Source organism: Ovis canadensis, chromosome 4 (assembly GCF_042477335.2).
Source record: "Ovis canadensis isolate MfBH-ARS-UI-01 breed Bighorn chromosome 4, ARS-UI_OviCan_v2, whole genome shotgun sequence".
NCBI classification, from domain to species: Eukaryota; Metazoa; Chordata; class Mammalia; order Artiodactyla; family Bovidae; genus Ovis; species Ovis canadensis.
In genome coordinates, this window is record NC_091248.1 from 118,972,712 (window position 1) to 118,986,550 (window position 13,839).

The following is a 13,839-nucleotide window of genomic DNA, read 5'->3' on the forward strand; positions in this document are numbered from 1 at the left end:
CGTCCAACTCCTTGCGACCCCATGGACTGTAGCCCACCAGGCTCTCTGTCCATGGGATTCTCCAGGCAAGAATACTGGAGTGGGTTACCATTCCCTTCTCCAGGAGATCTTCCCAACCCAGGGATCGAGCTTGGGTCTCCTGCATTGCAGGCAGATTCTTTACCATCCAAGCCACAAAGGAAGCCCCCAACAAAAATTAAGAGAGAAAATAAAACTAATTTGATGTAAGAAAAAAATTTTTAATGTAATTTAGTGAACACTGAAATGGATTCTCTGGCTGAGTGGTAAAGTGGGTTAGTCATGGAGGGAAATGTCTTGATTTAAAAAAGAAAATCAGATACAAAGTGAAAATAAGATTTGTGGAATAATAAAGCTCCTAGGATGAGTAAGCAGTGACACTGACTCTAAAAAAACAAAAACACCTAAATACCCAAATTTAAAGTTAGCTGTTACAACAAATACATCTTAAAGGTATAAGGACTCAAACTCATTAAATTTATTGCTTACTCATCTAATAGTACTAGGTGGCTAAACAGGTTGGCAAGATGGTTCTTATCTAGACCGATGGACAACCTACCATTTACAACAAATGGCTTACAACTTTCCTTAAAGATCACCTCTGTTCCAGCAGGCCAGAAGGGAAAAACCAGATGGAAGACGGTGGTATGGCCTAGACCTAAAATGTGTGCACATCACTTGTGCTCATATTACATTCAGTTCAGTTCAGTCGCTCAGTTGTGTCCGACTCTTTGCGACCCCATGAATCGCAGCACACCAGGCCTCCCTGTCCATCACCAACTCCTGGAGTTCACTCAGACTCACGTCCATCGAGTCAGTGATGCCATCCAGCCATCTCATCCTCTGCCATCCCCTTCTCCTCCTGCCCCCAATCCCTCCCAGCATCAGGGTCTTTTCCAATGAGTCAGCTCTTCGCACGAGGTGACCAAAATATTGGAGTTTCAGCTTCAATATCAGTCCTACCAATGAACACCCAGGACCGATCTCCTTTAGGATGGACTGGTTGGATCTCCTTGCAGTCCAAGGGACTCTCAAGAGTCTTCTCCAACACCACAGTTCAAAAGCATCAATTCTTTGGCACTCAGCTTTCTTCACAGTCCAACTCTCACATCCATACATGACCACTGGAAAAACCATAGTTTAGCCTGAGCTTAATCACACGATCACAGCTAACTACAAGGGAGAATTGTCTAGCTTTATATTCAAAGAAAATAAGACACAGATATGGTAAACAGTCTCTGCCACTGGACCTCACTCTCAAATTCCAGACTCATGTACCAACTGCTTTCTCAACATTTTGGACATCTAATAGGTATTTCAAACTTAACATCCTCAAAACTGAATTCTTAACCTGAACCCTCCCTTTCCTCATGACAGCTCTCTTTCTTGCACATCTCACCTTTAATCTATCAACAAATTCTGTCAGCTCTACTTTCAAAATATCTAAACTCTGACCACTTCCCAAGACCTCTACTGCTACCCATCTGGTAAGCCACTGCCTTAGAGGACTGGAAGAGACTCCTCCCTGGCTCCCTTGTGTCCATCCTTGCCCTTTACAACGTACTGCCCCCATAGCCATCAGAGTATTCCTATTTCCACAGAAGTCAGATCATAGCACTCAGCTCTGGACTGCTACTTATTTCACTTAAAGTCAAACTCCTCACGTGGCCTGTGGTCATGCTCCCACTGCTGCTTCAACACCTCTTAGATTTCATCCTACTATTCACCTCCCTTCCTCAAGGCACTTCAGCAGCTCTGGCATCCTTGCTGTTGTTTAAACAGGCAAGGAACATCCCTGGCTCAGAACCTTTGATCTTGGTTCTTCTGATACGTTTTTCTCTGCCCTCCTAAAATCTTTGCTCAAATGTCACCCTTTTCAGACAAGGTCCTACCTACATCTATTTTAAATTGCCTCCTAACTCCCAAACTTTACCTGCTCTTTCATTTTTCCATAGTACTTACTACCTTCAAACACACTATAAACTTTTTTTTATAAGTGTGTGTGTGTCTCTCTCTCATACACACACACACCTCCTATACCAGAATGTAAGCTAGATAAGGAGAGATCTTTGCATTGTTTTGGTTTTAAATGTACTAAGCAGCTAGATTACTACCTGGCACAGTAGAAATTCAAATATTTATTGAATACATAAATACCTATTGTCCTGTGAAATGACTCAATACAAAATTTATCAATGGAGTTTTGGAAGGATGACAAAGCAAATGGTGGACAATAGCTTTAAAAATGCCAAAACACAAGTCCTAATGCTTACCATTTTCCCTATAAAGCCATGAGATACAGTCTTTCTACTATCATACAGAGAAGTTACCTCATTCCTATGAAATGTTTACCCAAAATACCAATGCGGCCATTTTAAATTTCCTTAATTCAATAGTGGTTTAAAGATAACATTAATGGAATGTTGGCAACACTGAAACAGTTCTACTAGGTCAATCATTAGTCCTACATTAAGAACTAACCAAAAGTTTTTGACAACTAGAGCCCTGTGCCAAAGTATGTCACTGGACATTCTTTAAAAACGCCATAAAGATATCCGAAAGCAAAATTTCGAATATATTTATCTTTGTCCCAAAAATTGGCAGAAAAATAACACAACTATAATTCTGTGAAGGCTTGTATGTATTCTCACGCCATCCCTGTTATCCACTTATAAGTTCAGTACATAGCATGAGGAAGGGCAGGACAGGGATCAAAGAATTGCCAGTGAAAACCAAGCAGTGTATGAATGGCTATGACACTGAATAGTTATGACTTCATGATTAAACTTTTCTCTCAAGTACCCATTTATGATAACCAATAACTAAAACTTTGATTCCTAAATACATATAGCAACTGAAGTGCCAAATTCAGTAGTAGAAAAATCATCTGCAACAAACTTACCAAAATGTTACACTGCACTAAATCTTTGTGCATAATGAAACTTTTAGATTGTGTAATTTACTCTTAATGTGAAAAGACACGCAGAAATAATATACAATATACGGGTAAAACATTTCACATTTTAGAAGCAAGCATGTAAAAACTAAGATGGAGACTTTCAGTAGTTGCAGAATAGGAATGTAAGGACTATACTAAATCATAAAGTCTTCCCTATCTGAAGTTCTCCGACACCTGTTATTGTGCAGTCGCTCAATCATGTCCAACTCTCTGAGACCCCATGAACTGCAAAACATCCGGATTCCCTGGCCCTCATTATCTCCCAGAGTTTGCTCAAACTCTCTGACACTATTCCGATGGAAATTTAGTAATGTGATGTGTAAAAAATTAATTCTGAGTTATGCAGGAATAATTAACAATAGTTCTTTATCTTTTCATAGTAAAAAAAAAAAGTTAGAAAGGCAGTAATTGTTTGGGACTCATGGAAAAGGTAGGATTTTTTTTCTAAATAATAAATGGAAATTAAATTACCTTCATATATGACCAGAAATTTTATGCTATTAAGAACTCTTTAAAAACAAAACTCTCAAATTAGTAACTGTTGGGGTTTTTTTCCCTCTATGCTTCGGAGAGATTTCTAGGTAGAGAGTACAAACTTTAAAACAGACAAAATGGGATTAGACCCAACGTGGGAAAAAAATAAAATAGAAGTTCTAATAACTATTTACAATATCACTGCTGGAGATAGTAAACTCCTATAATAAAGCACATCTGTAAATACAAACAGAAATTTACTTTGCAAAGTAAGTGCTGTAATGCAGCAAATACAGTATAAAAATCTTAGGTCAACAGAGGAATAACCCCCAAGCTGTATTTTAAACTGTTTCAAATACTCAAAGGTAAGTGACTAATTCAAAGCATCCTAAAATTTATTAGCCATTCTGGAAATACAGCCAAATTTTTCTGGTGTTATTACTTCAAAGGTTATATATTTAGTAAAAGAAAAATATAAAAAAAAGTAGAGTATTTCTCAATTTAAACACAAGGCATCTTTTTACAATAAGGAGATGCATACTTTTTTAAAACACACTGATTTTGGAAAAATAGTTGAAGATAGTCTCCAAAAATGTTGTGGTTCTCTCTTCCTGTAAGTGCCATTTCAAAATTTGCAAATAACCAGATACTACTTACTATTAAAGAGCCTCTTGATGAAAGTGAAAGAGGAGAGTGAAAAAGTTGGCTTAAAGCTCAACATTCAGAAAACCAAGATCATGGCATCTGGTCCCATCACTTCATGGCAAATAGATGGGGAAACAGTGGAAACAGTGTCTGATTTTATTTTGGGGGGCTCCAAAATTACTGCAGATGGTGACTGCAGCCATGAAATTAAAAGACACTTACTCCTTGGAAGGAAAGTTATGACCAACCTAGATAGCATATTGAAAAGCAGAGACATTACTTTGCCAACAAAGGTCTGTCTAGTCAAGGTTATGGTTTTTCCAGTGGTCATGTATGGATGTGAGAGTTGGACTATAAAGAAAGCTGAGTGCCGAAGAATCGATGCTTTTGAACTGTGGTGTTGGAGAAGACTCTTGAGAGTCCCTTGGACTGCAAGGAGATCCAACCAGTCCATCCTAAAGGAGATCAGTCCTGGGTGTTCTTTGGAAGGACTGATGTTGAAGCTGAAACTCTAATACTTTGGCCACCTGATATGAAGAGCTGACTCATCTGAAAGACCCTGATGCTGGGAAAGATTGAGGGCAAGAGGAGAAGGGGATGACAGATGATGAGATGGTTGGATGGCATCACTGACTCAATGGACATGAGTTTGTGTAAACTCTGTGAGTCGGTGATGGACAGGGAGGCCTGGTGTAATGCAGTCCACGGGGTCACAAAGAGTCAGACACGACTGAGAGATTGAACTGAAGGAAACTAAGCATATAAACAGATGTCAAATATATTAATCATTAGGAAAATGCAAATTAAAACCACAACGAGCTACTACTGCATACATATTAGAACTGCTAAAACTAACAAGACTAATAATCCAAGTGTTGACAAGGATAAAGTTTGGAACTCTCATTCATTGTGAGTGGCAATGCAAAATGGTACTATTGCTTTAGAAAAGTTTGACAGGAGAAGGAAATGGCAGCCCACTCCAGTACCCTTGCCTGGAAAATCCCATGGACAGAGGAGCCTGGTAGGCTACAGTCCATGGAGTCGCAAAGAGTTGGCCATGACTAAGTGACATCACTTTCGCTTTCACTTTCCTCACCTCCTACTCTTCTGTCTATAAAAGAAACTGGCATTCAGACCTAGATAAGATGATACGCTGGGGCACTAGCTTGCCATCTTCTAGGACACCTAGCTTTCCAAATAAAGTTGTATTCCTTGCTTCAAAAAAAAAAAAAGAAAAGTTTGACAGCTTCCTATAAAATTAAGTATATACCTACCATATGACCCATTAATCCAAATTCTAGCTCCTTACTAGAGAAATAAAAAACCCAGCATCCACACAAAAACCTGAACCCAACATTTTTGGCAACTTTATTTATAACTGCTAAAAACTAGAAAGAACCCTGCTACCCATCAACTGGTAAATGTGCAACATCCATATGCTACCACTAAGCAATAAACAGAAACCAATTACTGATACATGCCAACAACATGAGTGAATCTCAAAAATACCAAACCAGGGACTTCCCTGGTGGTCCAATGGTTAAGAATTCACCTTGTAATGCAGGGAACATTGGTTCAATCCCTGGTCCATGGCAACTTAGCCCATGTGCTGCAACTACTGAGCGTGCAGCACTCTAGAGCTCACACACCAGAACTAGAGTTCCACACTGCAATGAAGATCCTGCATGCCGCATCTAAGACCTGAAGCAGTCAAAAACATAATAAATACATAAAATATAAAAACAAAATACTTAAAGCTTCTAAGTGGCTTAAGTTAGAGGAGAAAAAAATTCAACTTAAAAAAAAAACTAAATGAAAGACGCCAAACACATGGTAACACATACTGTATGATTCCCCATTTATGACTCTGGAAAAGGCAAAGCTAGAAGTCAGCTCAGTGTTTGTCAGGACTGGCAGTAGTGTATCCAGGAAAATGACTGAAAAGAGGAATTAGGGAACTTTTGGTGGAAATGTTCTTTATCTTGATTGTGGCAGTAGTTACATGACTATACACATTTGTCAAAACTTATCAAGCAGTGTGTTTAAAACGGTACATTATAGTATGTGTGAATTATAACCCAATAAACCTGACTTTTAAAAACTTACAGAACTTTAAATCACACCTTAACTTCAGAACCTCAAATATGATCTACTTAGTTGAGACTAAGTAGAAAACTTTGGCCCATGAACTAAATCTGCCCCCCACCCCAGCTGTATTTTGTACAGCTCACAAGCCAAGAATGTTTTTACATTTTTCAATGAAAAAAAAAAGAAAGAAAATAATATTTCATGACACATTCAAATTTCAGTGTCCATAAATAAGTTTCATTGGAACACAGTCACACTTATTCATTTACATAATCTATTAGCTGATTTTATGCTACAATACCAATCGCTGAGTGTTCAGTCCTTGTAACAGAGACAGAGCAGTTAGAAACACAGTGCCTAAAATATTTATCACTTGACCCTTTACACAGAAGTCAGCTGATTGCTGCCTTAAACACAAGTTGCTGAAAATCTTCTACACAGATTACTACACTTGGGAAGATTCATGTCAGTACAAATCTCTCTTCCATGAACAGTAGCTCTAAAATTTTTACAGCCATCAACTCCTTTCTTTCAAGATCAATGCCTAATGCAGATAAATGAAGTTAAGGTATAGTGGGACTAAATAGAGCCTTGAGGTAAGCTCTGTAGAAAGTCCTTGATACCCTCAAAACAAATTGTTCCAGCCAGGTGGTTGTCAATCTAATAAACTGATTTTATGGGTAGCATTAAAAAAAAGAGAACTGAATGGTACAGAAAATCCAAGTGCACCATATCTAATAGGGTTTCATTCACCAATTCTTTAAAAAAATCTTTTTTTAACTGAGGTATAGTTGATTTACACTATTATACTAGGTTCAGGTATACAACACAATAATGCAAAAATTTTATAGACTGTATTCCATTTAAAGTTACTGTAAGATACTGGCTATATTCCCTGTTTTGTACACATTAACCAATTCTTTCACTAAATATCTGAGCACCTATGTGCCAGATGAGGATAAAAAAATGTACAAAACAGGCAAAAACTGCTTCATGTATATGGATATTAGAGCAACTCAAAAATCTATATTTCTTACAGCGCTAATGTGTTTTTAAAAACAGTACTAGAGGGGGGTTCATGTTTGGGAATGCATGTAAGAATTAAAGATTTTATTTTATTTTATTATTATTTTTTAACTTTTATTTTTATTTTTTTAATTTTAAAATCTTTAATTAAAGAATTAAGATTAAAGAATTAAGATTAATTAAAGAATTAAAGATTTTAAAATTAAAAAAATAAACTAATAACATGTAAAAAATAAATAATTAATTAATTTAAAAAAATAAAAACAGTACTAGAGCTCTATAGTAATTGGAAAACCACGATCTTATGGCACACTTGCCCCCAAAGTGCTGTCAATAATTGTAGCTATATTACAAGAATAAAAATGATGTTTCATTTCATGTTACAGAGCTTCCAGGAGATATAAAGTTAACTGAGTTCAGAGCAATTTTTATGTTCTTTATCAAGGGCATTCCCAGAACCCAGAAAGAAATGTAATGTTACTGAGCATCATTTTGCCTCTATAAGCTCAGTCCTGATATGGGGAGAAACAAGAATAACAGTTTTTTAAACCCAAGAGAAATCATGGAAACCAAAATAATCTCAGAGGATAGAGGGGAGAAAAAAATAATTGCTTAATGTTAGAGTAGAGGCTGTATTAAAGAGTTTTTTCTGACTATCGTGCTAATTATGCGACAGTAAATTATGGTAAACAAAAGAAAACTGAAAAATAAAAACCACTTCCCAGAATATGTCAATGCCTCCACCAAATATTTAAGGAAGGAACAGAAGAAATAAGGCTAGATTTTTGGTTCTTATCTACAACGTTATGACCATGCAAGCATTGTTTAAGAAACAGAAAAGCTCCTCAACAGGCTCATCCATTTTGAATTCAGAAGCTGTATAGCTATTGCTGATCCTGACTTTACAGAATAACCAATTCAGACGAACTAGACAAAGAGAATGAGTAAAAGGACTCAAAAATTCAACTTCTGAGGAAGAAAAATTCAGTAAAAGCCACTGACTCTAAAGGTTTATCTGAATGACAATTTGAGGCAGAAATTTAGAAAGCACAGGAACATACTGAATTTCATAAAAGAGGAAGATGACACAAAATGTTCACTAAGTACCAGCTAAATTAATATCAAGATGTCAAGGGGAAAAATGCACTTTCGCATTTCTAAAGGAGAAAAAGAGCTTTATGGTTGGAGAAAAAAGAACACTAAATAAATGCCTCATTCTTCAACAAGGTAAGCATCAGGTCTTAGAAAACGCTAACAAAGCAGTATACAAATGCTAACAAAGCTCCCTCCCTTTCTTCCCTAGCACTCATAGAGCGTAGGTTTCCATTTGTTATGACCTGATCGGCTCCCTCTACAGTAAAGCCAGAAACAGGGAATCAAAATAAATCAGACTTCTGTAGCCTATAGTCTTAATATAATTTGTCTAGCCTATTATCTAAACACAATTAAATCAAGTTGCTTTCAGGTTTTACTACATTCAAGGATTTGAGTACTCAGTTCCAAAGTTTCTTTCTTGTCCATTTACTATCAATTCCTTTAATAGTCAGCATACACAAGTGACAGATGTCAGAAAATTTCTAAATAAAAGAAGAGGTGAGTGGCACCTGAAGGAGGGAGTTCATTAAATGATAAGAAAGACTACAGAAAAGGAATGCTAAAAACACCAAAGACACACAGTTATTTTATGGTTTTAACAAACAGGCATGTTTTGTCTACTTTGAAATGTATCCTAACAAGTTCATACAGCAATATCAGAACTGTAGAAACACAAAGTTTAGCAGGCCTACCACTTTTTAAAAGTATGATGCAATTCAACCTGGTTTGGCATGATTCATAAAAATGTATTTTAACACACTGAACCTCATTATAAAGGACATACTATCCCAGAATACTACTTAGTCAATGCCTTAATAATAATTACACAGTTTAACCAAGGTTAGTGATAACAGATATTGAAAACAATACAATTTTAATTGTCATGTGATTGTAAGAGGCTCCTTTCTACAAAAATACACCGTAAGAGGAATGGTTAATAAATATCATACCCTGGCATAACACATTAAAAAAAAATTTTTTTATACCATATTGTCATAATGTCCCATACTATACCATATGGTCATAAAAAGAAAGTAACATCAGGGAAATATAAATGGTCAGAAGTAAATGTTTAATGCCAAAAGTAAAAGCATATTTATCTGATAAATATTTAATAAGCTCCTGTCATTTATTAGAATATTCTATTTTGAGCTTCTACAAAGTAATACTTAAAAATACAGGACATGAAATTTGTTCACTTACCAACATAATTTAAAACACTAAATCTACATTCTATGTTCAAGATGTCTGACAGCAAAATTTTTTAAATTAAAAACAATATAGAAATTGTTAAAATCACACTATATGTTAAATCTTTTATGATGCTGTTTAAAAACATTACAAAACCACATACATTATATTATGCAAGCATAAAAAAGAGTGTATGTATATATACTAAAATGTTTTATAGTAATTGTATCTTAGTGGCAAGATTACAGATAATTTTCCAAAATTTTTCGCACTTACATTTTTCTAATTTTTCAATAATAAATGTTTTTCCTCTGAGAAACTTTTAAAAAAAATCTGTATTTTACTGTCAAGTAAGGTAATTCTTTAATAGACACTTTTTTTCATTTCGTTCTATGTACTTGACAATCGTAACATTATCTCCTTAAGTGCATATAAGGAAGACAGTTTAAAAGATGACAGTAAGCCAACTTCAAATTTAAAATTATTTTTTGGAGGAATTTATTCTATCATCCATAACACTGATATTTATATTGAAAAGAGATTCATTTTTAACCCTTTACTCTCCTCTCCCCCAGTCAAATACATTTATTATAAGCTCTTATAAGAAAATATGGAGGAAAAACTACTATTCATCACTAGCCATAAAAACTTGGGTGGAGGAGGCAGGGGGAAACACTTCTACTGAAAATTAGTTAAGAGTATACTTATGGTTTCAAGAGATACTAATATCTTTTTGAATTATTACCAATTTAAACTTGAATTCATCTAACCTAGAAGTTCTCAAGTACTGGCACATGAGAACTGCCTAGGAAATGTGCCAAATACAGAAGCTCATGGCCCTAGCTCTCACCTACTGAGTCAGAATCTTCAGAGTAGAGCTCAAACAATCTGGCCCTTTCAAATAAAATAGCAGACACTGTACTTAACAAAAAATTTCTCTGTATCACTGCAAACTATTCTAATAATTTTGAAACAAAGTTCTCAATGAAAATAATGTTACAATCAGAAATACAATTTCATAGAAAAAGAAAGTGTCAGTCGCTCAGGCTGGTCTGACTCTGTGACCTTATGGATTGTAGCCTGCCAGGTTCTGTCCATGGGATTCACCAGGCAAGAACACCGGAGTGGGTGGCCACTCCCTTCTCCAGGGGACCTTCTCGACCCAAAGATCGAACCCAGGTCTCCTGCATTGCATGCAGATTCTTTAACATCTGAGCCACCAGGGAAGCCCCATGAATCTTACCATTCTTCGGGATGCAATTCAACAAAACCACACAAGTGCTACAAAGTAAAGCAAGCCTAGAGGCACCTGTGAGGAGTAAGACAAAGGCATATCCGATTCATGGAAAAAATAGACAGCAGATGTGACCCCAAGTATTTATCCATTAAAAACAATGTATTCTAAAAATAAATTTCCATGTCAACGGAACAAAGTTGTTTATAAATAAGAAGGAATGTGGAGGTGTGGGGAAGACAAGAGGAAGCCTCAGCAAGTTAAGTACCAAAAGCCAGGAAACAAAGCAGAATGAATGGCAATTGGGGACAAGGAAAACAGAATGAACTAGGAAATGGAAGAAGGGATGACCACTATCCTTAAAATCCAAGAAACTAGAGGAAATGAACAGATATTAGAGGAAACTGACCTGAGCAGAAATGCAAACAGAAAAGTAAGTGGGAAGTGGTGTAAAGGATACTCACACACACACATATATATATACACATCACATATATCTATATAGAGATATTTATATAATTCGGAAACAAAGTTCTCAACAAAAACAATGTTACAATCAGAAAATTACAATTCATAACCCATGCCCATTATTTTTTATAATATATATTTATAGATATATACAAATGAGAATTTAAGATGAGATCAAATGGTAGTACAGAACGCATCTTAGGCACAGATGCAAGTGGTGTAAGAGAATGAAAAGCAGTATTGTGAACAAACTGATACTGAATAGAGTAAGCATATGGGATGAATCTCAAAGTAAAGACGATGAAGCAGGAAAAAGAACTGCACAGACAGAAGAACGAATGAGACGTTATGAGAACTGGGAAATAAAATGTAAGTGCTGTAGTACGAAGGAAAGAACTTTGAGCAAAGTCAATGGCGTTAAATCACATTATCTAATCAGTAATTATAAAGCACAGTTATCATACCATACATTATCTCATTATTTGGAAAGCATAATAAAGTGTATTATTTTATGTAATACATTTTACATAATAAAACCCAAAATGTAAAGAAAGTAATCTGACAAGGTGATAAGAGACTAAAATAAACAGTGGCTGAGAGATGGAAGGGCTAAAGAAGAAAAAGTAAAAGAAAAAAAATAGGACAGAAAGAAATCAATCACACCTATTTAAAAACCACAGGTAGGAATAAACAGAGAGGTGTGGGTGCACAATGGATGATGGACTAAAAGGTGCCAGGAAAGCAAGTGAAATCTGACGGAATCTTGACAGCTTCAGGATTCAGAAAGTAAGTAGTTCCAAAGTGTCCAGAAGGATTTGTAACCGTAACATGTTACGGAGCGGGGGAATGAAGTAGAGGGCCTCAACAAGACTAAGACAAGAGAGGTGCAGAAAATCGTCTTAAGTAGAAGCTGAGGTTAGGAGCAGGCAGGTCCGACCACTGGCAAAGGAGCGGGGAGGCAGGTGGAACTGGGATGGGGGTTACCAGCTGGCGACACTGCAAACATTAGGAACCGGGGTCTGAGGTCGGGATGGAAGAAAGAACGGAAACACTGGCACTGAAGATTGAAAAAGTAGAGGCTAGATCAAAACCATTAGCTGGTTAAAACAGGTGACGAGAAATCCTCCCCTCCGCCCTAACAAGTAGAGAAGCGGAGGGAGGGCAGCGGCCTGAAAAGAGGCAGAGTCGGGGAGAGTTAAACAGAGAATGATGCGCCCATCTTCACCGTGACCATGTAATAATTACACACAACGTTAACTCCGGCTGGGGTCCCGGCCCCGGCTACTAACCCACGGATTTCACCAGGATGCCGGCCCCAGCTCCCCCCCTACCCGTCCACCACCAAAAATAAAGAAAACATCCAGGAGATGCGAGGCTGGCTACCTTCAGCCAGCCGTGACCTTCTCGGACCAACCCCGAGTCTCGCCCCCTATTGATAGCCTCCTGCTCCACCACGGCTGCCCGAATCCCCCAAGCCCAGAGCGCGGACCAGGGAAACCCCCTGGGCCATTGTGTGTGTTTACGTAGCGAGCTCCTGCCTGGCGGGGAGGGCCAGGTGGGAAAAGCCAGTCTCTCAGCCCGCAGAGCCCCGAGGAGAAGGTGGCTGAGGGCAACCGGAGCCCCCACCGCCACCTCTTTCCCCCCAAATAAACATCAGTCAGCCGAGCCCCGAGACCGGAGGGGCGCAGGTGCGCCGGCACTCACCTCCTCGGGAATGGCGGGGTCCGCAGCAGAAGAGGCCGCGGCGCCGGCCTCGGGCTCCATGTCCCCGTTGAACAGAGCCTGGCCCTGCTCCGCGCCGCCGCCGCCGCCGCCGCTCAGCGCCGCCATCTTATAACCGAGAGCCGGGCCCGAGCGACCGCTGCTGGGCGGGGAGGGGGAAGGGAGGCGGAGGGCGGGGGGAGGCGGAGGCGGAGGACGGGGGGCGGCGGGGAGGGACGGCCCGGGCGGCCCGGGCGGCGTCGGCGGTGGGACGGCGCCTGGGCCACCTCGGGAACCGGCCTGCGGCCCCCGGCGCAGCTGAGCCTGAGGGGATTGGGGGAAGGACGGTAGGCCGGGGGGGGAGGGGCGGGGGCAGGGGGCGGAGACGACTGGAAGTCGCCGCGGCAACGGCGTCACCCGCGTGTCACGGTCGTGACGTCACCTGAGGTGCGTGACGTGATCCTTGGAGCGCCCTCGCGCCGTCGTCAGGGGAGGGTGCCTACCCCTCCTGCCCACCCTCGTCTCCCACGTTTCCTCCGCTCGGCCGTTTCCATGGCTCCGATTAATTCTCTTCTCCTCAGTCCTAAACCTGTTCTGTGCTGTCGGATTTACTCGAAGAGGAGATTGGAGGAGAAGTTGAAATCCTAGAGGGAGGAAGGCGGAAAGCCCATACTACTGTGTTATTTCCATTATCATTACAACGAACGTCCCCGAGTCGTAAAAATAAAGACTTGAAACCCCGAGGTTGCAACAGCCAAGCAGAATTTGATAGAAATATATTTAGGAAAAGCCAGGTTACCAGAATGATGCTTGGATCCTTTTCATTAAAGGATTTGGTCTGTCAAAGCGGGTCTAAATGGAAGTCTAAACCTTTTTTTTTTTCCTTTACCATCGTTTAGGAATGAAATGTTTTAGTCTGTTTTTCGTTTTCCGGATTCAT

The 13,839-nt window shown here is 39.0% G+C and overlaps 1 protein-coding gene across 10 annotated transcripts in view; it reads right to left on the reverse strand.

Annotated features, from left to right (window-relative positions):
* Nucleotides 1-13,513, reverse strand: part of BRAF (B-Raf proto-oncogene, serine/threonine kinase) — a 162,244-nt gene extending 148,731 nt beyond the window's left edge. For 9 of the 10 annotated variants that reach the window (XR_011256767.1, XR_011256770.1, XR_011256769.1 and 6 more), the window contains exon 1: nt 12,903-13,513. Coding sequence is in view for 4 of the 10 variants with exons in the window: in XM_069588571.1 (XP_069444672.1) it covers nt 12,903-13,028 (126 nt within the window). In the remaining 6 variants the exon portion in view is untranslated. The remainder of the gene's footprint in view (nt 1-12,902) is intronic. The other variant, XM_069588570.1, reaches the window with a different exon arrangement.
* Between the last annotated feature and the right edge of the window lie 326 nt (nt 13,514-13,839).